Raw genomic sequence first — 26,458 nt, 5'->3', positions numbered from 1 at the left:
ATATATATATATATATATATATATATATATATATATATATATATATATATATATATATATATATATATATATATATATATATATATATATATATATATATATATATATATATATATATTCATTATAATGCCTGGCTTCCCAGACACTCCATCCTCTTACTATTTTTATGTTGATTGATTTTTCCTAAATAATTAATCGTAGTAGTAACCAGTATTCCTTAACATAATAAATGACTTCATTCTTGATGCTAACTTAAGTTTAACCATGCGCACACACACACACACACACACATCAGTCCTACCCGAAGATCGGTCTATGAGCTCTGAGCTCACTCCGTAATGGGGAAGACTGGCTGGGTGACCAGCAGGCGGCTGCGGTGAATTACACACACACACACACACACACACACACACACACACACACACACACACACACAAAGTGGAAAGGAAAGCCAGAGAGTGAAGTGATTGCTCTTTACTTTGACAGAACCCTTTAGTGTACACACCAGTGCAGGCACCAGGCCAACACAACACACAGTCATAGTCTGTGCACCATGTCTCCCCAACACACCCACCACTACTGCAACTTGAGCTTGGGGAACAGCTTGTGTCGCAGCCCCAGGGTGAAGGAGGTGCTGAGGTATTCTTGGTCAGGCTTGGTGAACCCAAGGGACAGACTGGACCAGGTTCTGAGGGCCGGTGGGACGCCTAGACAGTCCAGCAGCCGTGTTGACAGCTCTGGCACCACGGGCAGCAGCGCCACACCCGCCACACGCAGCACCTCAAAGGACAGCCGCAGCACCAGCTCCAGGCGGGGCGTGCTGGCAGGGTCCTTGGCCAGCACCCATGGCTGCTCCTCCTGCACAAAGGCATTGGCTTGCCGCACAGCCCCCATGGTGGCCTCTATTCCGTGGTGGAAATTAAAGTCTGCATAGTGATGGGCAATAGTGTCAGGTAGGGTTGCAAGGTGCTTGGCCAGCTGCAAGCCACACGGCGACGACTCCAGCAGGCCAACGTCTAGGGGAGGCACACAGCCCTTGGGATTGAGGGCAGGGGCAGTGCAGCGGTTCAGCAGGTTACCAAGTGTGTCGGCTAACTCAGCATTGAGGAGATGGCCAGCCACAGCACCACCCCAGGGGCTGTCGGCATGGGGAGCACCGCCCCGCAGCAGTAGGTAGCGCAGGCCACCCATGGTGTACTGGGCCGCCGCCTGCCGGGGGTCCACCACGTTACCCAGCGACTTGCTCATCTTCTGGCCACCAATAGTCCAATGGCCATGGCACAGTAGTGCTCGGGGCAGCTCCAGGCCCAGTGCCAGCAGCAGTGCCGGCCAGCACAGCCCATGGAACCGCAGGATGTCTTTGCCCAGCACATGCACATCTGGCGGCCAAGGCTTGGGTGTGGGGAACCCACCTGCTGCTGTCAAGTAGTTGGCCAAGGCATCCACCCACACATATATGGTGTGGCCCTCATCGCCAGGCACTGGTACCCCCCAGGGCACCCGTTCCCTGGGCCGGGACACCGATAGGTCTGGCAGCTCCTCAGACACCCACTGCTCCAGTTGGTGCTGGAAGTGGCGTGGCCGCACCCGCCCCTCAGCCCTCAGCCAGCACAGCAGCTCATCACGGAAGGCCGACATGCGGAACATGTAGTTGTCCTCGCTGTGCCACTCCACCAGCCTGCCACTCTCGGCACTCACTGTGGCAGTCTGTCCACTGGGGAGCTGCTCCTCCCTCACCTGGCCCTCCCCCAGGAAAGCCTCATCTGCCAGGCAGTACCAGCCCTCATAGCGACCCTGGTACAGATGCCCACCATCAGCCAGCGCCTGGAACACCCGATGCACTGTGGCACAGTGCCTCTGCTCGCTGGTTCGCACAAAGTCTGTGAAGCTCACGTCAGCAGACACAAACAACGAACGGAAATCATGAGAAACAGCATCACAAAACGCCTGCACCTCACACCCACCAGCCTCTGCCGACCGCTGGATCTTTAGTCCATGTTCATCAGTACCTGTGCAGAAAAGGGTGTGTTCCCTCACCACTCCCTGCAGCTGCTGAAAACGACACGCTGCATCAGCCAGCAGCGCTGAATACAGGTGGCCTATATGTGGCCGGTCATTGACATAAAAGATTGGGGTGGTAATAAAGAAGCCTCCTGGCCCCTTGCTTCCACCTGCACCTCTCTCATCGCTGGTACTAGCTGCTGTCCTCGCTGGGACTCTGGTGCCCAGTGCCGTGGAACCAAGTCTCCTGGCCACACGGTGGTGCAGTAGCCACCGCCCCGCTGCCATGCTCACCACAGCACTAGAGCTCTGTGATCACTGAGCCCACTGTTTAGTAAGGATGCCTTGCTGCACACACACACACATTACAAGGCAAGCTTTATCATTATCTCCGAACTGTTTTGTCAGCACACAACACAGTATTTTGTCTTACAATACTTTTTAATGTTATCACCACTACCAATGCCTCACATTTCACAAAGATTTTCATTTACACTGCTGAAAAAATCATTTCTAAATTAATATCAGTTTTTCTCAACTCAAAAGTTCACAATTCACTCAATAGGCTGTGCTATGGAACTATACCAACACCTTAAGCTCTGCCCCTAGATAGGTTAGGTTAGGTTAGTGTCCTTAAGCCCTTGGTGAGATTAGTTAAGGTATAGTTTTAAAAAATATTGCATCTCATCCTTAGACTTTTCATAAACATCAAAATTTGGTTTCCCTTCGCTACAACCCTGCTTTCCAACCAGGTCCCTAAGCTTGCTTGAGGGATTTGGATGAAGGATGAAGTAAGAAGGAACAGACTTATAATAAACAATTACCCTGTCTAACCTAACCTAATGCAATACACATTTCACTATCCTGACAGCTCCCTTGGCCACCCTTCCCGCTGGTGTGCTGGGGCACCTAGAACACTAACACCCGTGCTAAAGGCTACTTTCAACACATGACACACAACCCGGGGTGGGTATAACAGGAATATTTGAGCCCAGACACCATAAAGAGGCGCACTCCCCACCAAGAGGCGCCCCGGCCTTCTTCTTCTTCTTCTTGGGGGTTTGTTGGGGCCGTGCAGGCTGTGTGTGTCCTAGTGCCCCAAAAGTCCAGTATGTGGTGGTGAGGTGTTCAGGCTATATGCAGTGGAGTTGAGTGGTTTTGTGTAGGAAGGTCCTGGTGAGGTTGAGAGTCTTGAAAGCCTGAGTGGTATTTGTGCAGCCACCCAGGAGGTCAGTCAGTGTTGGCCTGTGAGGGTGAATTGCAGACAGTGAGTGAAGGGCATGACAGGAAGGTCGTTGACTTTTCTGAGTGTATGGTGTGTAGGCTCAAGAGCGAGAATTTAGTTCTTTCGAGCATCGAGAATTGCGAGAAGAAATGAGAAAGCTAAGTGAGGGGAAAAGTGCGAACGAAGTTCTCATCTTTGAGTTGAAGGAGGAGGTTAAGAGGCTTGGGGAGGCAGTGGAAAAAATTAGGCAGGAGATCAGTGTTAGGCCGAAGGTTGGACCTTCTGAGGGCGACAGGGTGGCTTGGCCCTCTGTCGGGAAGACCAGAGTGGGGAAGAGGGAGCAGGCGAGCCAGACTGGGAAAGATAGTAGTCAGGATGGGTAGAGATGGCAGGTTGCGAAGGGAAGGAAAGCGGAGGCAGTTAGGGAGGATAGGACTAAACCTGTTGAGTGTGAAAATAGGTTCAGTTTGTTGGAGGGGGAGGAGGAGAGTGGAGTGAATGAAGTGGTTGTGGTGAGTGAAAGGAGAGAGAAGGGGGTAGAGGAGAGGAGGAGGAGGGTTGTGCCTAGCACACCTCAGGTGTGTGTGGTGGGTGACTCTCAGGTTAGGTACTTAGATAGCACTTTCTGTGGGAAAGACAGGGATAGGAGGACGAACGTGTGTATGCCTGGTGCAGGTGTGAAGGCAGTGAGTGAGGAGGTGCAGAAGAGGGTTGGGGGGATGGAGAGGGAGGGTGTAGTAGTTTTGCACGTAGGTGGGAACGATGTCAGAGCAGGTGGGTCGGAGGAGTTAGTGGCAAGATTTCGGGAAATGTTAGGCAAGATAAGGGAGAGTGGTAGGAGGTGTGTAGTGTCAGGAATCTTGCCTCGTGTGTATGTTAGCAGGAATGGTTGTCTAGAGCCATTGGTGTGAATGATCGGGTAAAAGGGATGTGTAAGGATGTGGGTGTCAGCTTTGTGGATGTATGGGATAGGTTCTATGGGCGAAGGGATTTGTATGCTAGGGATGGTGTGCATCTGAGTAGGAAGGGTGTGGATGTGCTGAGTGGATGTCTGGAGGGGAGTTGGGATGGAGTGTAGGGGTGAGGTAGCAAATGCATTCCAGAAGAAAGATGTTAGACATAAATTAGATAGGATAAACAGAGATAGTGAAAAGATTAGGAAAGATTTCCAGGTGCAAATAGGAGAGAATAAGATTAGGATTCCAAATAAGGAGACAGCATCTAGGAAGGTAGCAGGACTTAAATGTTTTTATGTAAATGCCAGGAGTCTTAGGAACAAGAAGGACGAGTTATCTAGTTATATAGTTGAGGAGGACTTAGATGTTGTATGTGTCACAGAGGCATGGGTAAATGAGGAAAAGTTTAGGGAAAATAGGAAAGAATATGAAGTAGATGGATACATTATGTATTTACACCAGAGAATTGGTAGGATAGGTGGAGGAGTAGTTATTTATGTAAAAAAATCCTTCATTTCCAGTCAGGTTAATGGTATTAAGGTAGATAACAGAGTAGAGTCCTTATGGCTGGATGTTAGAGTAAACAAAAGTAAGGTTATTAGAGTAGGAGCTTTTATAGACCACCTAACCAGTCAGCAGATGTAGACAACCTTATGGTAGATGAGATAAATAGGGGGTGTACTAGTCAGACAATTATCTTAGGGGATTTTAATCTTAAGTCAGTAAACTGGGAGAGGATGGTAGGAGATGCTAGTGAAAATAAGTTTATGGAAAGTTTTCAGGATAACTATTTAGTGCAGATGGTAGATAAACCTACTAGGGGGAGGAAGGTTTTAGACATAGTACTAACAAATATTGAGCATTGTTTAAAGGAAGTTGAGGTAGGAGAGACTTTAGCAAACAGTGACCATCATATAATTAGATTTATCATTAATTCCAGTAGGGATAATATAGTGAATAAGACTAGAGTCCCAAACTATCAGAAAGGCAATTATGGTAGGTTACGTCAGTTATTAGGAGAGGTAAACTGGGAAGATAGTTTTGGAAATAAAACTGCACAGGAGATGTGGGATATTTTTAAGGTTGTAGTAAAGGGTATAGTGATGCAGTGTATCCCTTACAAAGATATAAGGCAGAGAAACAGGAAGCCATTATGGTGGACTCATGAGATAGGTAGCCAGATCAGAGAGAAGAAGGGCATATAGAGAGTTGCAGAAAAGTGGGAAGATGTAGATTTGATTAGGTACAGACAGGTCAGGGATGATTTGAGTAAGGTTATAAAAAAAGTAAAAGGCAGGCAGAGATAAAACTAGCTAGAGCTGGGAGTAAAGATCCCAAAAATTATATAGTTATTACAAGGTCAGTGATAAAAGAAATAAGGATAGGATTGGACCACTCAGAAAAGATGGTGTAGTAGTGGATCAAAATGAAGACATAGTAGAATTATTGAATGAACAATTTTCTTCAGTATTTACTAGGAAAGAATAGGAAATCCTGTTACAAACAGTGCGACGAGTAGTTTAAGAGCTTTAGAAAATATTGATATAAAACCGGGAATTATTAGGAAATTTATTCTTGAACTAGACGATAGGAAAGCTAGTGGTCCTGATGAGCTACATGCCAGAGTACTTAGGGAGGGTGTAGACAGTATTTCTGAAGCACTTAAGTTAATCTTTGAAAGATCACTTAGGTTTGCTGAGATACCTCAGGACTGGAAGTTAGCTAATGTTACTCCAATATTTAAAAAGGTAGGAAGGATGATGCGAATAATTATAGACCGATCAGTTTAACTAGTATAGTATGTAAGATACTAGAGAAAATCATTAAGGGTAGTATTTGGGAGCATTTAAATGAGAATAGATTAATTAGAGATACCCAACATGGCTTTAGATCAGGGAGGTCCTGTCTTACAAATTTGCTCGATATCTTAGAATATATTACCAAGGAGTTAGATGATGGAAATAGCATAGATGTTATATATCTAGATTTTAGCAAGGCGTTTGATAAGGTACCGCATAGGAGGCTAGTGTACAAATTGAGACTACATGGGATAGGGGTAGGTTAGTTGATTGGATTAGTGAATGGCTTTCTGATAGGAAACAGAGAGTAGTATTAAATGGGGCAATGTCTGAGTGGAAGGAAGTGGTTAGTGGGTACCCCAAGGATCAGTGCTAGGACCTCTTCTTTTCTTGGTGTACATTAACGATTTAGATATAGGAATTAGTAGCAAAGTATCAAAGTTTGCAGATGATACTAAGATAGCATGTGCAGTACAGGGTGAAAAGGACAATTACAGAATACAACGAGACCTGGACAGGCTGATAGCATGGGCAGACAGGTGGCAGATGGAGTTTAATTCTAAAAGTGTCAGGTTATGCATTTAGGTAAAGACAACACAAACTTTAACTATGAGATGGAGGGATGTTGGCTAGAGGCAGTAGAGGAAGGAAAGGATTTAGGAGTAGTGATAGACAGGACTATGAAATTTTCAAAGCAATGTTTAGAAGCAAGAAATAGGGCAAATAGGATCCTGGGTTTTATAAATAGAAATGTTAGTTATAAAAGTAAGGAAGTGGTGCGTAGCTTATATAATTCCTATGTTAGGCCCCATTTAGAGTATTGCATACAGGCCTGGTCACCCCATTATAGGCAGGATATCAACATGTTAGAAGCAGTTCAGAGAAGAGCAACTAGGATGATACCAGCATTAAAGCGCCTGGAGTATAGAGATAGATTAAAGGAATTAAACATGTTTTCATTTGAGAGGAGATGTATAAGAGGGATATGATAGAGTTATTTAAAATGTTCTCAGATACAAACTACATAGATGTGAGATCTTTCTTTACCTTAGAGGAGGGAAATAGGACTAGAAATCATGGCAGGAAGATTAGAAAGCAAGGCTGCAGGTTAGATATAAGAAAATATTTCTTTAGTCATAGGGTGGTAGACTTCTGAAATGCATTGCCAGAGAAGGTTGTAAATAGCACTAGTTTGACAATGTTTAAAAACAGATTAGATAAGCACTTAAATTTATTAGATTTATAATTATGTATAGCGCTGCATGATAGTTTTTATAAGAAATTTACTATAGTTAAACAAGACATGATGGGGATCACAGATTGTAGAGGATTTCGCTGCAGGACTTAGCCCTGTTAATGGGCCAAATATTTATAATCAGTATATAATGTATTGTGTACTTGTAAGTGTATCTTTAAGTACTGATGATGAGGTCGCTGTGCGACTGGTACAGGATAACCTAGATGGGCCCTGGTGGCCTTGTTATCCTATTATTTATGTTATGTTAAGGAGGTCCACACGGTGTGAGTGGTGACGAGGGCAGTGCAGGAGCAGGTGTTCTGGGGTGTCAGGCTGTGTAGGGCACCAGGGGCAGTGGGGAGAGTCGGTCATGCGTCTTGAAAGCCGGCTGACCACCCTCACCTTCAGCTCGACGTGGGTTTGTTTACTTCACCCTCACAGCCTCGCCCTCACGTCTTCACAACAGACCGAAACGTGCAAGATGAATGTACCCAAAAAAGAATAGATTAACTGAATGGAACACGATATGGGCATGTAAATCAGTGTTCAGTTCCAGATTACCTTCATTGTTGCTCCTTCAGGTGAATGATACAAAATAAACAAGATAATGAAATGCAAACACACACAATCTTTTCCTAACTATTCATATTTATCCACCGTGACAGTTGTTACTTGAAATACCTGGTGGTTCATTAGTGTCTTATTTACCAGGCTGACGGACGATGGGACTGGATGGCAGGTGGGACGGGGGAAAAGGCGGAAAATACGACTGCACAGGTATGTAGACGCATTATTCCACTCGGCTCAGCGCCCATTGGGGCTCGGTCTGGGTCCCGCGCTCCAAAGAGCTCAATCGATTAATTATATATGAAGTATACTTAATAGGTTACCTTCAGCATAATATTAAACTGTTTTACTCATATAAGGAACAAGAAAGTTGACAGACAGTCGATCTTCGCTGATCAGATCATTATTGATTCTCAATCCATGGCTGATGTCTTTGATAACAAATTTTCGTTAATTTATAATGAGGTGGTCCCTGATTCTCCTATTTGCATCAATGACTTCAATAAGCCTTGAATTCATGCTAGGTCTGCCTATAGGGTTTAGACTCTAGCATATAATGCCATCTGGGCCCTCAGTGGCTGCGTGCAGGCCAAGCAATTGCTACTCAGTATTCATTACTCATGCCATGAACGTTCAGTATTTTTATCTTGTACAGTCTCCATAACTATCTAAATAACGCCCAGGAAATAAAGCTTACAGCATTGAGTAGCTATGGCTATGAAAATTAGAAGAGAGAGGTCATCGTAGGTGTCAGCGACTCATCAGTCCCTTCATTTTACACTGTCTATTATTTCAATCTAGACGACATTTTTATTGTCAACATATCACCAAAATCTCAGACGTACCCTCTGGCATGGTGGGAGATACATGGCGTCTCATTCTTTGTAGAATGCCCTTCTTTTTATTATAAATGCAACAGCCACTCTTGTCTGTACAGGGAACCGAGTCTGCCCTGGGTGATGGGTATGGGGCAGGGTGGCAGTGTGGCGCCTCCCGCCCGGGCCATCCGCCCTGCGCCTCCTCCCGCCAAGCTGAAGTCCCGCCACCCTATCAGCTGATGTTATTGGAGGCCGCGTCGTCTGTGGCTACCCAAATACTGTTATTCATTCATCCATCCACCCCCCACTTCCCCTCAATGAAGCTGTATATCTTCTGAAGAAAGAAGAAACGTGTAAGGCTCCCAGGCTGCACCATAGGGCACGTGTAGCCTGTGTACCGCGGCGGCCCAGCAGGTGGTAACACATGAAGATGAAAGAGCTTAGTATCCTTGGCTGGCATTAGTGTTAAGACAGACTCCGACTCGTCTACTCATGCAGTTTCCAAGGTTGGTGTTAAGATTGAGATGTCTAGGTAGATTTACTCATTCCACTACCACATTGTGATGCCATTATGTCACTGAGGGTAGAGAGAACTGACTCATGTGCAAATGTCACACAGAAGAGTTAAGTAGCATGAATAATTATGTTTAGTTCATAAACCCGCATAAGTAAGTCATGTGCTTGTGACAGAGGTCACAGTGTCAGTCCTGCCAGCAAGGTCAGGTCTGAGTCAATTTTACTTGGAAAATTAAGTAGGTTTTATATGGTAGTTAGCTTGGTTAAAGAAATATTTAATCTATGAATCTATAAATTTGTCAGTAAGTTAAGATTGGATTCAATAAAATATATAAATTGACGTAACATGACATATCCTGCTTTAATACTATGTGAAAACAGCTTTCAATCCTGCAGAACTTTTGATGGTTTTCCTGCCACGTTACACTATATTGTGATATGTATAGAATGGGTTTTGTGAAGGTCTGGAAGAAAAAAAATGGCATAAAACAAGGAGGCAGAGCTATACTGGACCATTACTTTAAATACCTTGCCAGTTTGTGCTTCCTGATATTTTTCATATATGCTGACTTTCTGCTCCCTTACAGTTCCCCAGGGCATGATGGAGGCCAGCATATGCTCACAGGACAAGAACGTGAACCTGTATTTTGTGCGGCCGGCTGAGGGGACCTCCTCCTCTTGCCTCCTCTCTGCTTATGAGGTGCTGCATCACTGCCAGGGCATTGAAATAAAAAATTATGCTAAGCATGAACTGAGAACATGATGGCTTGGGTCTGGTTTACCGATTCTCTTGCAAAAAACAGTTAACCATCCCTATACATGACCAGACCCTCCCCAGCACCTCAGCACACACACCCACTCTTTGTGTCACTCCTGTAAAACTCAGCATTATTTCCAGGCATGTGAAAAATTTAAGTCCAAGTGGATCTCGGCTGACAAGTGCCTGCAGCTGCGCCCCGCCAAGCAGGATGTGTTTGTCTGTGATCCGTTTGAGGGCAAGGCCTTTGTGCATCTCACCTCGGGCTTCAAGTGTGTGTGAGTATTCAGGTGATGCCAGTTTTGTGTATTGTAGGATAGATTATATTTTCCCTTTAAGTTTCTTGTCATCCCATTCTGTGGCCTGTCATTTTCTCTTGTTTTTGTTTTTATTTTGAATACATAACACCTTATATTTGTGTGTTAGGAAAACTTGAAAAGATAAATACGAGGGAATGATAAATTATTGCATGGTGAGACAGTGCACTAAATGAGTGTCTTCTATGAGTAAAATTATAAATGTAACCAATCAAATAACACACATGACTAAATCAGTATGTCTGCATTAAACCAAAATGAGTTAAAACACATATCTTTTACCAGCACTGTGGGGCCGCGGTGCATCTTGTCCTGCCTGCACCGCCAGGAGGCCATCCCACAGCTGCCATCCCCGATCCACAATATAGCCATGCTGGGCCTCGTGATCACCACCACCGGGTTCTCGAATGCCAAGAAGGATGAGCTGAAGACCCTTGTGGAGCGCATGGCTGGCATCTACTCGGCTGACTATCACCTCGGAGTCACCCACCTGGTGGCTAATGAGGTGGGCAGCAAGAAATACCAGGTGAGTTAATAGCCATAGGTAAGAGTTGGTGGATATTATTATATTTAACCCCTTCAGTGCTTGGATGCATTTTTACCATGAGTTTGGGAGTGATTAGACAATTTTATTTGCATTAAGAAGGGTCTATGGAGGTCAGATGATTAATGGCTATAATCTTCATTGTTCCAATCTTCTACATAAGTTTCTGAAGCTGTATAAAATCACCAAATAGCAAGTGAAATAAATATAGAAAAACGTCATGGTACTGAAGGGGTTAATCTCTTTCTTACCAAGATGCATTTTCATATTCATTGGTTACTATTTTGACAATTTTATACAGCTTCAGAAATGTATGTTGGGATTAGAATAGTACAGATTCTGGCCATTAACCTTTTGACCTCCATAGACCTTTCCTAACGCAAATTAAATTGTCTAATCATACCCTAAAATTAAGGTAAATATGCATCTCAGTATTGAAGGGATTAATGTTATAGTTTGATTTTTTATGTTATAGAATCTAGTCTTTGTTTTCAGCTTGGAAGTGTAATTGTTCATGTGTGTGTGTGTATCTCTTAGCTTGTTGTTCCAGTTAAGCACATTAAGCCTTAACATGTTTTGAAGGAGAATTTTCTGTTTTGTGTGATTCTGTCAATCCTTTTCAGTTATTATTACATGTTTTGCTACTGTCTTTCCAGTCTGTGTGTTGTATCTCGTACTTCTATCCTCATAAGATCCTCACTGTTTTACTCAACCTTAGATATTGGTCTCCATAGTCTTTTGGTCCTTTACAAATACAGTGTTTGAGTTTCCCATCATTTCTTGTGTGTGGCAGGTGGGAGTGGAGCAGGAGATCCCCATCATGACTGGGGAGTGGGTGTATGCAGTGTGGCAGGCCGTGGTGAAGGACCACACTCAGCACATCATGGCCACGGATGAACGCTTCCTCTCCCACACATGTCCAGTGCTTCATGGCATGGTGGTGTGTGTCTCTCAGCTGGACCGAGCCACCAAACTTACTCTCAAGGGAATTATTGAGGAGAATGGTGAGGATGTGAAGATTTTCGTCTCTCTCTCTCTCTCTCTCTCTCTCTCTCTCTCTCTCTCTCTCTCTCTCTCTCTCTCTCTCTCTCTCTCTCTCTCTCTCTCTCTCTCTCTCTCTCTCTTATGTTATTAATTCTTATCTTCATTGTTTGGGTGAGTATTGAATTGCCTGTCTGTCATGGCTATGGATGGCAAGCATTGTGTTATTTGTGATCTTTGGCTGCAGGTGGGACATACTCTGCCATGCTAGAAATGTCCAAAACCTCCGTCCTCATTGTGTCTGCTCCTGAGGGTGAAAAATACTCACATGCATGCAAGTGGCGAATCAAGTGCCTGACCCAAGACTGGATCTATGACTCGGTGCAGCGCGGCCATGCACTCACCATGGAAGGCTACGAGGTGAAGAAGCAGAAGCTCTCCACACCAGTCAGCAGTCAGGCAAACACCAGTAAGCATTGCGAGGTGTATTTTGCATTTACTAAATGAAACTGGCATGAGAAAGGCTCAGTTTTGTATTTGGATTGCTTGTGCTAAAATAATTAGTAGCATCCACAATTTCAATTTAGCAACTCAGTATAGTCTTTAAATGATCAAGGCATATATGACAAACTACAATTTTTCCTGGCTCCTGTAGACATTTGTAATTGTGATTCTTGCTACCATGAGTAACTTAATCTTGGTGTTGTATTCACTGAATGTGCCATCCTCACAGCGCTGCCCCCAGAAGTGTCTCAGTGCAGTGCCATCAACGGTGAGAGTGCACTGCTCAAGACCAGCGTGGATGAAACAGCAGCAGATGCAAATGAGACAGTGTCCAAGGAGAGGAAGCAGACATTATCTAAGGAAGGTGAGCCATATATGTGTCAGTAGCAGCAGGAAGGCATTAAAGAGAAAGAGATAATTTTTAAACACTCAATGCATCATCTTTCCTTAAACAACAATTACATGAGTTATTTCTTTGAGTATTAGCATCCCTGTGAGATATATATATGTAACCTCTCTCTAGTGAACCTTGGACTTGAAGCTGTGGAGAACCTGGACCTGCAGGAAGCACAGCGGGCCGGCCTCTTCCTTGATGGCTGCAAGATCTTTCTCTCAGGCTTCACCAATACACACCTGGAGAAGCTGCGGCGCGTCCTCAACTTTGGTGGCGCGACGAGGTTCAACCAGCTGACTGAGGCGGTGTCCCACATGGTTATTGGTGAGGCTCGGCAGCTCTTGAGTTTTTGGTTGGTTGTGTCTTGGTGATGTGTGTTAATGTCTATACCCCTGATTGCCTCATTGCTTCTTTCTTCCCCAGTTGTCTTTTTTTTTTTTTTTTTTGTGTGTGTTTTCTTTCTCTATTGTTCTTCATGCTTCTTCACTTTACTAAGATCATACTTCATTGTTTTGTCCAGTTTCCTGATAAATTCTCTTGGTTTTTTTTTTCTATCTTTCATACTTTCTCTGTCTTCTGATCCATGTTGCTGCACCAGTCCAATCCCCATCTCACTACTCCTCCCACACACCTACATCCACTTCATTACTCCTCCATACACACAGGTAAACCCGTGGAGGAGCACCTGAGCCTGGTGAGGGAATGGAGCACTAGGCCTCATTTGGTGTATGGCCGATGGGTCACAGAGAGCATCAAGCTGAGACGGCCTGCAGATGAGTCACAATTCACCCACCCACTGGAGGAGGAGGCAGTGGTGGAAGAGGTAAAGCGACCCCAGCACTCCGCCACCTCCCACACCAATCCTGAAGGGTCCCTGGAGGAGGATGATGTGCTAAGGCAATACTTGAAGCCAGGACACACCAGCAATGCAAATTTAACCCCCAGTACAGCTCCCAGTGACTCCCAGGATCAGCGGGTCACCAGGATATTCTTGAGTGAGTTGGTGGTGTGAGGTACCCATGTTTTCCAGTGACTTAGGATACTTGTTCTTGTTGACAGAGATTCTGGAGGTGAGATGATATTAGGGTGTGTGTTCTTGCTTGTTTGTTTATGTTCCTTATACAATCGAGTCAGTCTTGTCATGTTCTGTCTTTTGAAGTTAATTGTGGCATGAATGAGTGTGAATGTGAAGGTTCTTTGCCTTGTCTTGTCTTTTTTTGGGGAGACGAACTCAGTATATTTAGTTTTCTCCTTGTTTTTATATTTTCACTTGCTTTTGTTCCCTTCAGACAAAACATTCACGGTGTCTGGATATTCGGAGGAGCTGGAGGAGACACTGACAGAGATGGTGGAGGATGCAGGGGGCCAGGTGGTAACTTTGAGTTACCCCGGCCCTGTGCACTACTCCCTGGTCACTCCGGAGGGCCAGTGCCACCCTAAGACAGAGGAAGTGGTGTCCCATTACTTCCTGGAGGACTGTGTTAATGCAAAGGTGAGGCATCTCTCTTCTCTGTGTCTTTCCAGATCACATTTTCTAGGTTTTTACTTCTTTTCATAATCTTTTGTTGTGTTTATTGGTGTTTACATATGTTGATTATATTTATATTTGTGTATTGTATTTATTTATTCTTTTAGTGTTTTATCTTATTTTGTGTGTTATTTATTTATTTTTTTTTCTCGGTACTTTTTGATTCATCACACTTCCAGGCCTCACAATTTTCCTCTCCTGCATAGCACATCAACTTTACTCACACACACACACACACACACACACACACACACACACACACACACACACACACACACACACACACACACACACACACACACACGGTAGCTCAGTGGTTAGAGCGCTGGCTTCACAAGCCAGAGGACCGGGGTTTGATTCCCCGACCGGGTAGAGATATTTGGGTGTGTCTCCTTTCACGTGTAGCCCCTGTTCACCTAGCAGTGAGTAGGTACGGGATGTAAATCAAGGAGTTGTGACCTTGTTGTCCCCGTGTGTGGTGTGTGCCTGGTCTCAGACCTATCCGAAGATCGGAAATAATGAGCTCTGAGCTCGTTCCGTAGGATAACGTCTGGCTGTCTCGTCAGAGACTGTAACAGATCAAACAAACTAAAATACACACACACACACACTAATCACTACCCACATGCATTCTGCCATACTCCACCACCACACCAATGTAACTCAAATAATGTTTACTGGTGAACAGAGGCTTCTTCCTGTGGAGTACTACCATGTGCCTCTCATCCTGCCGGGGGATGCTTATCCCCTGGAGGAGTGTTGTATCACCATCTCCACCTACACCAAGAATGAGAGACTCTTCTTAGAGAACCTGGCAACCCTCCTTGGCGCACGGTAATGGCCTCAACAGGGACCTTAGCGGTGTGAATATGCTTCTTTTTTAACTGTAATACATGGGGAGAGAGGAAAGGGTAAGGATACATATGTATGGGGATGGTGATGACAGATATGTGAGAAAACATGTGGGATAAGTTTAGCTACCTACCTCTGTTCAGGCACAGACCCACACTACCTGAGTTCAACATTAGATGTAAACTTGTCTTTCATATTTGCCTTCTTGGTTGGTATTTTTAGTTTGTATATTTATTTTACTTAAGTATGGCACTCTATGTGTTTTATGTGGTTAGTTGTGTAAGAGAAGGAACGTTTACTTTGAAGACTAAAATGTGAAGGTTTTGCAGTTAGTACATTGTGATATAGCAGTAAATATAATGAGATATTAAGGTGCATGACCACCTCATGTCCACTGCAGGAGCCAAGAAATGTTTGCCAAGAAGCCCAAGCCAGACAAGGGCATAGTATCCTCCACACACCTGGTCTGTCCCAAGCCCACTGGAAACAAATACCAGGCAGCCAAGAAGTGGGGTGTGCCGTCTGTTTCTGCTGACTGGCTCATCGAGTGCTCCAGGGTAGCCAGGAAGGTGCCTGAGGCAGACTTTGCTGTGGACCAATCTGATTGCCGTAAAGTGGATAAGAAGAAGATTTTTAGGGATCATTTAGGTGAGAGATTAAGAAGGTTATTGCATGTTAAGACTTAAGGCTGACTGGAATACATGTTGAAAAAATTATCATTTCTTCTATTTTTCTTAAAGGACTAATGTACTTTTATCTGTAGTCTTTCATTTAACTCATCTCATTTACCTGAGTCACCCTTGAATTAATGTTTCATTCAAGGTGCCATGCTGGAGAGGAAACAGGTGGAGAATGGAAGAGAGCCACCATCACCGGACACCAGAAGGAGCAATAGTTCTGGTTCCCGCACTCCATCACCTGACTGCTTGCTGCGAGCTCACACTGTTGCAGAAAGTGTGTGCCTTCACCTTACTTCTTGATGATTGAAATTATAAATGATGCATCATGCTTGCCTTACCAATACAGGCAACCCCTGCTTAACAAACGGGTTACGTTCCTAAAAAAATGTTCGTTAAGCGAATTTTCATTGAGCGAACCAATTATAACAAGTTTGACCCCAGACTTAAACTTTCATTGAGAGTAAACAAAGCAAGAGTGCATCATAATACAGTAAAAGGTTTAATGAAAGTAAAAATTATGAAGTTAAACATTTAAGCAGTTTAATTTAAGACTAAGTCATTATAATGTACACTAATGTATGTATTTAAGTAACTTTATAATGTTGATGATCTTAAATTTATGAAGGGAGGGAGAGTGGATCGGGAAAGATGCTTGCTTAAATTTATGAAGGGAGAGAGAGTGGATCGGGAAAGATGCTAGTTGGCAACTTGTGGAATGTAAACAAAGGGCGCATCATTGTACCGCATACAAAACTTATGTACCACATTTCCACAAGACTTCCCATTTTATCCATTGCAGAGTCACGAGTTCAAGTGTTCTTTTAGCTTGCAAGGAAGATATGGTCTCACCAGCCTTCTTAATAGAGTCTGCTGACTTGAAAATAGTAGAGACAGTAGATGGAGTCAAGCCATGGTGGCGAGCAATACTATTAGTTTTCTCGCCTCTCTTGTGTCAGTGAATAATATTCAGCTTCACTTTGAGAGTAAGAGACTTCCTTTTCTTCTTAGCAACGCTACGCGACATTGCAGGGCTGATTGCAGGGCTTTTTGATGGCTTGTTGAGCATGAGATGACAATCTGGTGCTGGACCCTGTTTTTGTTTTGAACTAAGAGTGGGAAGAATAGGGGGAGTGAGTGGTGCACGTGTTATCCACGAGAGGCGCTGGTGTATTCAAAAGCCTGTCGGCTTGCGTGATACAGTGGGGCTTTCAAACTTGGAAAAAATTTCATTAAAGCGAGTTTGGTGTTCGTTAAACAAGCAGATGGTAGTGAAAGTTAATTGTAGCGAAATTTCGTTGTGTGAACGTTCGTTAATCTGGGGTTGCCTATAATTATCTTTGCAGGTATGGAGTGGTTCATTGAGGAAAGATAGAAGTGTTATGTGTACAGTTGTTAGAAAGTAGAGTTGACAGAAGGCAGAGTATAAAGTAACCTTGTTTTTCTCTTTTTAATCCAGTACACACAGTCCCACGGCTATCAACAAACCACAATGAGAAAAATACTGAGCCCTCCATGCCTGCCTCCAGACCAGACCTGCCCAAGCTGTCATCCACCACCAGAAGTAAGGTGAGGGAGATCAGTGACTCCTTCAGCACCTCTCCACCACCACCACCTGCTATCTCCACTGAAACTCCAGGCAGGGAATTCTATAGAAAGTTTTACGAAGACATCAAGGAGACGATGAGGAAATACAAGAGGAAAACACCGTTGCAGCTGCAGGAGGGCAGGTCACAGGTCTCCACTGCACAGGAGAGTCAGGAAACAAACTCACAGAACAGGAAAGAACAGACAGAGGAGGAAAAATGTGATGGGCCACTGAAAGGAGTGGTGGTTTGTTCCTCTCGTAAGTTCATAGACCAGTGGAAGGAGATGGACCAGGTGGTGACTGAGCTGGATGGCCAATTCTTGCACAGTTATGGTCTGGAGGTCACCCACTTCCTCTTCCAGGGGCGCTCTAATGACCTCAACAAGGAGTTCCGTAGGGCCAAGCAAGATGGGAAGATTGTTGTGTCCCCCGATTGGCTGTGGCTGTGCCAGGAGAAAGGAATAAGAGTGGATGAGGAGTTGTTTCCTCACACATACAACCCCAACATGAGCTTGCCTCTTACTGGGGGCATGAGGTCCCCCAAGAGCAAAAACAGTCTGAAGAGGAAGTATCCAGAGGAAGGAGAGGAGGTGGAGGAGGAATCTTCACAGCAGCAGGAGAAGCAGCAGCAGCAGCTGGAGAGTAAACCAGAGAGTGAATCAGATCAGGAGAAAGAAAAACTGTCCAAGCAGCTGGAGGAGATAGGAGCACTGGCCCAAGTGAGTGGGAAGAGGAGTGGTGTAGGGAGAGGAAGGACCAAACCCCCAGGAGAGTGGTGCCGACCTACTGCTGCAAGACATGTTGATATTGAGACACAGCCAAGTAAGTGTGTGTGTACAGTTGACTTCATTCCACATTTCTTGCTGCTTGTGCCATGTTTATTTTAGATAATGCCTTCCATCTATGAGTGTATAACAAAACTTCTATTTCATCATCCTCACATTCTTATTTAAGGTCCTTTCTTCCCTTGTGTGTTTGGATAGCTTATTAAACTTCGTAATGTTGTAGACAATCTCTTCTATGCTTGTCCATGTCATGTATCCATGTGCCACCTCTCCAGGTCTTTCCAATCTTCCCTCTGGTCTTCTTCAAACTATCTTCAACCCTGAGTTGGTATAGTTCTTCATACGGATGATATACATTACATACAGATCCTTCCGTAGAGATTAGCACTACAGTCATTTTTCTGTCTCATGCTCTCACAGTTTCTGGAGAAGAACCTGAGTCCCAAAGCACAGGCATCACCTGGGAGGACCCTGTGGAGCGTGAGGCAAGACTTCACCTGTGGAATCAGCTTGGTGGAAGCACTGAAGACATGATGGAACAGAACCAGGACCAAGACCAGCAGGTGAGGCAGCTTAGGTTGTTGGTGTCTGTGGATGACTGTGTGTAGGTTTATTCAATATTATCAGTTTTTTACTTACTACATGCTTAATAATAGTTTTGTTTTAGGAGAGTGTAGAGGAAGAAACTAAAGAAGAGGACAAAGTGAGACATGAGAAAGTTAAAGAGAAGGCAGCACCTGCCTGTAATGAACTTCTTGAAATGGTGAACAAGCCTTCTAGCAGTTTGACACCTGTGTTTGTGTTGGTTGGGATGTCTGAGGAGAAGCGACAACACTACAGCAAAATAGTGCAGGAACTGGGCGCCACCATCACCCTCGGCCCCACCTTTAACCCAGAGATCACCCACCTGGTGGCTGAGACACTGTCCCGCTCAGAGAGGACGCTGGCTGCCATTGCTTCCGGCAAGTGGGTGTTGCACGACTCGTACCTGGACCACTCCTTCCAGGAGGGACACTTCCTCCAGGTGGGCAGGAAAACTGTTGTTTCTCATCCTCCTCAGAGGCAGTGACAGATGAAGGTCATGGTGTATTCCTTTAGAATGAAAGTTCATATTCTGTTCATATGAATTAATTTTTTCTTGGATGTGAAAGGTAGAATTACTGTGGAAATAAAATTTTATGGTCATAGGCTAGACCAGGCAGGATAGTGTGAATGGTGTAGAGATATTAAGAACTGGTGCATTATATAGTAGTATCTTTAAATGGTTTAGGAGGAGCTGTATGCATGGGGAAATCCAGCAGCCCAGCACCTGCCTCCACTCCAGCCAGAGAACACACGTGTCCAGCTTGCCAAGGCTGCCTGGCGCTGGAGGTGTGCCATCAATGGGTCAGATGGTCGCATGTGCCAGCAGCCCTTCCAGCACATGGTGGCCCTCGTGCTCTCCAGCAAGGACCGGGTGGGAGCCTTCACCCGCATGATCAAGGCCGGCGGGGGAGAGGTGGTGACGGCCAGGCAAGTCACATCAAGACTCACACTCTTTTTGAAAGCTATTCTTCATTTTTCTGCTTGCTGGTTATACTTTGCTTTTTGTAGTGTTATAAAGTCAAAGCTGATTATTCTTTTGATTGGATTGTGATTACACTGGTTTTACTATTCTGAGGTGGCCTTGTTTTATAGTCACCTGAATGGCAAGTAATACCTTATTGTCTTCTTAGCCCTCCATACGGGGACTTGCAGGGCATCACGCACTTCTTTGTTGAGATGGACAAGACCACAGAGAAGGTGGACATTGAGGCCTTCGTGGGGAGGGGAATCCCATGCCTCAAACCCATCTTTATCAACAACTACCTGATCATGGATCCGCTGCCTGAAGAGGAGGACCACTACATCTCTCAGTACAAAGACTTGTTGCTCTCCATGAGGTAAGGGTTGGGAATAGTTTGTGTTGCTTATCATATCATTATTTTAATGGAACAGAGAAATGTTATATCTTTGCTCATCAGATTGCACTGCAGGCAAATAGAATAAAAAAAAATAAAAAAAACTGGTGTTTTTTTACAGTGGTCACAACCAGAGTGGTGTGAAGCGACTGCGAAGAGAGTGATCCTCAAGACCGATGGCACAAGTCAGGTGACTCCAAACTCTTCACTACTCAGGTCGCAGTATTTGTTTTACACTTTTATGTTAAATATTTGTGTCTTTTAAGTCACAAGTAAGGTGTTTGGGAACAGTTACAAAGAGAGAATGTTGTGCATACTATGAGAAGTTTCATATGATACAAAAAAACATTAAGCTTTAAGTGAAAGAATATTTGACCAACAGGCCAGGCCTTTAACATTAGTGGCCTTGTTGTTGTAGCAATAGTTATAACAATGTGTTGAATGGACAGGCACTGGACATACCAATAATTGTCCAGCTGCATGACAGAGTTCAGATGGGAATCATTTATCTTTTATTCTTATTGTAAGCCACTGTTGACCAGATAGAGACTATAACAAGACAGATGTTGCCTGGATGGTATTGTTTGGAGATCTTTGCATAGATGATATATGTGTATATTTTTTACTGAAGACAAAAAATACAATAAAGGATTTTTAATCATTGTGTTTTCTGTCATTGTGTAATAAATATGGTGGCTTTTAACCCCTTGAGTACCATGACTCATTATTCTGGTTACTATTGGGGGATTTTAAACTGCCTCAGAAACTCATGTGGGGGGTCAAAATAGTGAAGACTGTGGCCATGATTCTTCTGACCTCCATAGACCCTTCCTAATGTCAATAGAATGGTCTATTTATATACAAATCTCGAGGTAAAAATGTCCCAATATTGAAGGGGTTAAGGGAACTGCATTGTTAGTTTTAGTTAGATGGTGTGTGTGGTACCAATGGAATGACATTAGTTGGTAGGCGAGGCGATGGGAAGTGAATGGATTGTCTTGTAAAAGATGAGTAGTGGGGAGGCAAGGAAGTATATTTCATCCTTGTATATTATTCAAAATACTCTTATATCAAGGACAGAGGTGATAGAAATGGAAATTGAAAGAAATTTCGTAGTTTATCATTAAAACACTTTTTTTTTTTTCTCTCTCTTCCCATGGGAGATGAAAACACTCGCTGTAAGTTACTGCATTGACAAATAACCATTGCTGGGCAAGATAAGGAAAAGAAATATGTCACAATTACCAGTAAATTAATCTGATATTTGCATATGTATAGTATCTCATTGATAACATATTTAATAATAGATAGTTATCATACCAAAGGCACGTACTGCCAAGATGTATTAGACTTAGTCTAATGCATCTTGCGTACTGCCATGTCAAACACTTGTGACTGCGGCCTGCGGGTAGGGTTGCCATGTTTGTCCTTTTAAGGACAGTCTGTCCTTTTTTTGATCCTGTTTGTCCTTTAGTTTTCTTGAAAAAAAGGACAGTCAAAATCTGTCCTTTTCTGTCCTTTTTTTTGAGCAAAATTTATTGATTGATTGATTGATTGAGGAGCAGAGTTTCCTAGCTCAAAAATACCAACAGATCCAGTTAAGTTTTGGACACATGTTCTAAGAATGCAGTTGGAGAGAAGTGTTACCAAGAACTTGCGATTATTCCACTGAACTCATACTGCATTCCTTTAAGTACAGCCTTTGTTGAAAGGGTATTCTCACATGTCACTAATGTAAAAACTAAGGCCAGAAACAGATTAAGCACTAGTTGTCTTGAATCTAGGACGAGGTCGCTTAAGTACTGATGACGAGGTCGCTGTGCGACTGATACAGGATAACCTAGATGGGCCCTGGTGGCCCTTTGTTATCCTATTATTTATGTTATGTTATATGTTATTTTAAGAGTTCGGACGCACTTACACAGCAAAGAAATCTGCTGTCGTAACTTCAGTCACTGAGAAAATGCAAGCACTTTTCACAAGCCAGATGTACCGCAGCACAGAGAAGGTAGCAAGTGGAACAGTAGGTACATGTACAGGTAGACGAACAGGCTGCAAGTACCTCAGTAGCTTCAGATGAAGGAGATTCCTTCGAAGAAATTCTCACGATTGAACATTAAAATTACAGGTATGTAGAAATTTATAGGTGTACTAGCTACTTGGCCTAAATGTTGCTAAACTTCATATTATAACCCTGCAGGTTCTCTCTCTCTCTCTCTCTCTCTCTCTCTCTCTCTCTCTCTCTCTCTCTCTCTCTGCTGTTATACACTTTTAAACATATACCTTAACACACACACACACACACACACATATATATATATATATATATATATATATATATATATATATATATATATATATATATATATATATATATATATATATATATAATACACACACTTTTTGTTGTGCTGTCCTTTTTTGGAGGCATATGTCCATTTTTCATGTGTAGTGTTTGGCAGCCCTGCCTGCGGGTCAATCTGTCAGAGAGTGGCAGTAGTGTCGGTGGTGGTGAGTGTGGAATGTTGTGTTTACTGTTTAGTGTTGATGAACATTGTGTGTAGTCTTGCCACACACACAGCCATACATACTCAAAACACACTCACATATACCCAAAACACTGGTAAACACAGCCAGAACATGAAGCACCAAGCGCCAAGACAAGCAGTGCCAGCCAAGACAACACCACCACCTTCACCACAGCCCTCCACTGCTTCACCTTCATTCATTTAAGGTATGTTTGAGGCCATTCACTTATTTCTAGGTTTCCTTTACACATGAGAGTGAAAACAGTTCGAAATTACCCAGATATTGAAAAGGTGATAGGTATAACGAGCAGTTTAGAGACATTTTGTTGTTTGTTTCTTTTCACTTACTGCAGGCCAAACATGTCACAGAATGTAGCCAATACTCTAGCTTTCACATCTCGTGGCCAAATATTACCTATGTGGCTGAATTTTGCCGTGATGAGAGGACAGGCAACATGACGCCCAGCTACTCCATTCATATTGCCGCCACTGGTGCCACCCCACCCGGCCTCCCGCCCCTTCCCTTCAGGCGGTTCCAATACTTTTTTCATATATATCCTAACGATAATATTGCGCTTCCATGGCATGTTTTTATGGTTTCCATAAATATTTCGTTGCTTTTGAAGTGATTTCCGCGTCTCTGTCCGGTAAATATATGGCTTTTAGTGGTGTTTTATGGTGAAAATAAATGTCTTCCTTACGGTCAAAATTTTCAAAACTCCATTTAGAGATTTTGTATTTCAAGCTATAACTGGGCCTTTATGATATCATAGAATCGCTTATACTCTTTTAAGTGTCAAATCAATCTATCAAGTCAAATATATGGACTTTGAAGTACTGCTTAATTTTGTTAACCGTGAATTCTGTATTTTATTCTTTTATTTGTTCACGTTTCTTGTTCACGGTCTAACTTGCTGTAGAATGTTTTGAAAGATAGCTCAGACTATGTAAAATGTGTTAAAATACTCGCCAAGTGAAAATGGCTGGAGTTTACAAGACGTTTTAGCAGTGTTATGGTGAAAATGTATTTTTACATTTAGCATGCTTAATTTAGAATTTTATTTTAAACTAGTTAGGCTGGAGATGTTTTGATGTTTTGGTTATTAGTTAAAGTATTTATCAAGTCATAAAATATCAAGCATTTGGTCGTGGCTTCGTTTTTTCTACAGGTCATTTTTAAAATTATTTGCGTAATTTAGCTGAGTTACCGCTGTTCCCGCTCTCTGGTGACGTCACAGCCAAGGTAGTGACTCATCATAACCCCGGGCTGGCGCCTCTTTTCCAGCTCCCCCAGTTCGTCAATATTTTGCCTAATATCTAGTGATTTCTACGTGTTTTCATGTGTTTCTGGACTCAGGTGTGTAAAGAGTAATAGTAGAAGGGTAAAGAAAGGAGAATGAGGAGAAAGGGAGGACGAAGAGGAGCAGCAGTCAAGCCACAATATTTAAGTCTCCCTCCACTTCCTCAATATTTTGTTTAATATCTAATGTTTTCTAAGTGTTTTGATGTTTCTAGGCTCAAGGCGTGTAGATGGAAGTAACAGAAGAAAGAAAAGGGAAGAGATAAAGCAGAGGAATGAAGAAGAAAGGAGAAAAGAAAGCGGAAGTGTAGGAGGAGCCAAGCCACAATATTTAGGTAAGTCTCCCTTGTAATCTTGCCGTTCTTTATAATATATTTTGGAGTATATTAAAATTTTAGGGTGTTTTAAGTGTGTTTGGTACTGTACCAGAGTTTCTAAGTATTATAAATGTGTTTTGCATGCATTTTGTGTATTTTCAGTGTATATTGGATGTTTTAGGTGTATTTTACGTATCTTAAGTGTGATGTGGAGGTGTTTGAGTATTTGGGTGTGCTTGGGAGCATTTTGAGGTGTTGTATAGTGTTTTGAGTGTATTTTGGTTTCGTGTAAGTGGTTTAGGTGCGTGTGAGGAGTCTTTTGGTTGTGTTTGGTTGTGTATGGGGTAGTTTTGGTGTATATTGGGTGTTTGTAATAAATTTTGTGTGTTTGGGAGCATTTTGAAGTGCTGCGTGGCATTTTGAGTGTGTCTTGGGATAGATTTGAGTATTTTAAGTAGTTTGGGTGTGTGGGAGGAGTGGTGGTTGTGTGTAGGACTGATTTTGATATGTTTCTAGTGGGTTTTGAGTGTGTTTCTTGGTATTTTGAGACGTTGTTTTGAGTGTTTGAATTGGTTTGGTTGTGTCTAGGGTGTTTCGTAGTGATATTGGGGTGATATTGTATATTGCGTATTTCTAGTGAGTGCTAAGTGTGTTTTGGGGTATTTAAGTTGTTATGCGGTGTTTTCAGTGTGTTTTGGATTTCTTTTAATGATTTGGGTGTGTGGGAGCCGTGATCGGCGTGTGTTTGGGTCTTCTGAGTGTGTTATTATGAAAAATTTATTGTATATAAGTACATATAAAGGTATAGGCTACATAAGTACATACATACATACATACATATGTTAATGATTGTCTCCTTAGAAAAAAAAATCCTTGACAATCTGGATTTCCTTCGATTTCTCTAGATTTTTACATTTCCTTTAAGATTTCCTTCTGTAGCACAAATTTCTTTGAAAGTCGAAACCCTGGTATAGGTACAGCGCAGCATGAGAAATGTGAGTGTGTAAGTGTAGAATATGAAGAAACCAAGATCTACAGTAAGAAAGGTCACATTCCCTCCTGTCTGGCAATCTATCTGAGTGCTCATATAATCTATCTAAAAAAAAAACTACATAAACAATTATTAAGTCAGTACAGTATATCTTAGTACGTGAGGCAGTGGGTGAGCATAACAAAGAGGAGCCAGCCATGGGGAGTCATGAGGCCTTTTATAGAGAAACCATAGAAGGTACAGAGAGAGTGTGTGTGTGTGTGTGTGTGTGAGAGAGAGAGAGAGAGAGAGAGAGAGATGGGGGGGATCGAAGGAGGGGGGAAGGGGGAGGAGGATCGAGGGTGGAGGAGAGTGTCTGACTACTGTACAGACTGGATAAGGGGGAGAGCTGTCACATGTTCAGACTTTTGACCCTATTTCAACATCACAAGAATACGCACCCACATAAGCATTTATATTGGTTTATGTATTTATCTATCATTATCTATTCTTCCACTCAGCCTTCTATTCTTAAACGCTTTTCAAATGCTACATAGATCCTCTTTGGTGAAAACCGAAAGAAAGCAGTTAACATCACTTAGAACCCGTTGAATGAAGGATGTTATGATTAAAATAAGTAATAATTATAATGGCAATAATAATAATAATAATAATAATAATAATAATAATAATGATAATAATAATACGTCAGTCCATGTAGAGAATATGCTGTGCTACCGCAGTATAGAGAATGAAAGAGAGAAGTTATCAATTTAAAAGAGTAAAGAGCACTAACAGTAGCGCATATACCTTAAGCTTAACGTAGAATATTAATTTATAGATTTAATTGCCCCTAGATACAAAGAACATACGTCACTGCCAGCCGTAAGTCAGACAGTCTCTTATCTCTGTAATCTTGAGAGGCCATTAAGATAGCCTTCACTTTAATGAGTGTGCTGATACACCCAAGGAAAAGAAACCTTGTGACTGTGACTGTATTCTTTTCTTGGAAATCCGGGAAGGGAGGGCAAAGGAGAAAGGGGAGAGATAATGATATTTTAGCACTGATCGATCCATTACAATTAGATCAAGGAAATTCAGCATCACGTGAAGTGGGAAACAAAGGTGAAGTTAGTTTTCGAGCAGGGAACAATTAATCCATTTAGTACTGGGACATTTTTACCTTGATATATGTGTACGATTAGTGTTCTTTATACCATTTTATTGACATTAGGAAGGGTCTATGGGGATCAGGAGATTAATGGCCATAGTCTTCATTATTTTAATACCTCACATAAGTTTCTGAAGTTGTACAGTCACCAAATTGTAAACAAAATTAATAGGGAAACCCGTCATG

At 42.9% G+C, this 26,458-nt stretch overlaps 2 protein-coding genes across 8 annotated transcripts; one reads left to right on the top strand and one right to left on the bottom strand.

Annotated features, from left to right (window-relative positions):
* Positions 1-459: 459 nt before the first annotated feature.
* Positions 460-8,032, bottom strand: LOC123510189 (methionine--tRNA ligase, mitochondrial-like). 7 transcript variants are annotated; one of them, XM_045265077.1, is made up of 3 exons: positions 7,927-7,941; positions 7,621-7,673; positions 460-3,246 (listed from the first exon to the last, which is right to left on the bottom strand). In XM_045265077.1, the coding sequence occupies exon 3, from the start codon at positions 2,287-2,289 to the stop codon at positions 577-579; it is 1,713 nt and encodes a 570-aa protein (XP_045121012.1). In that variant the 5' UTR covers positions 2,290-3,246; positions 7,621-7,673; positions 7,927-7,941; the 3' UTR covers positions 460-576. The 7 variants fall into 7 exon arrangements, with proteins under 7 accessions (XP_045121012.1, XP_045121014.1, XP_045121017.1 ...); XM_045265079.1 differs by lacking the exon at positions 7,621-7,673 and having other exon boundaries at positions 7,927-8,032; XM_045265082.1 differs by lacking the exon at positions 7,621-7,673 and having other exon boundaries at positions 460-2,499; positions 7,927-8,031.
* A 713-nt stretch (positions 8,033-8,745) lies between these two features.
* On the top strand, positions 8,746-20,653 carry LOC123510157 (DNA topoisomerase 2-binding protein 1-like). Its single transcript, XM_045265024.1, has 19 exons — positions 8,746-9,109; positions 9,707-9,819; positions 10,018-10,154; positions 10,479-10,719; positions 11,531-11,741; positions 11,966-12,187; positions 12,452-12,586; positions 12,746-12,940; positions 13,282-13,611; positions 13,906-14,108; positions 14,833-14,978; positions 15,397-15,644; positions 15,819-15,950; positions 17,133-18,083; positions 18,467-18,609; positions 18,714-19,070; positions 19,317-19,558; positions 19,762-19,968; positions 20,108-20,653. Exons 2-19 carry the CDS (start codon positions 9,718-9,720, stop codon positions 20,148-20,150), a joined length of 4,245 nt encoding a protein of 1,414 aa, XP_045120959.1. The 5' UTR covers positions 8,746-9,109; positions 9,707-9,717; the 3' UTR covers positions 20,151-20,653.
* Positions 20,654-26,458: the final 5,805 nt, after the last annotated feature.

This window comes from Portunus trituberculatus, chromosome 28 (genome assembly GCF_017591435.1).
Source record: "Portunus trituberculatus isolate SZX2019 chromosome 28, ASM1759143v1, whole genome shotgun sequence".
NCBI lineage: Eukaryota > Metazoa > Arthropoda > Malacostraca > Decapoda > Portunidae > Portunus > Portunus trituberculatus.
This window is presented reverse-complemented; position numbering and strand designations above follow the sequence as displayed.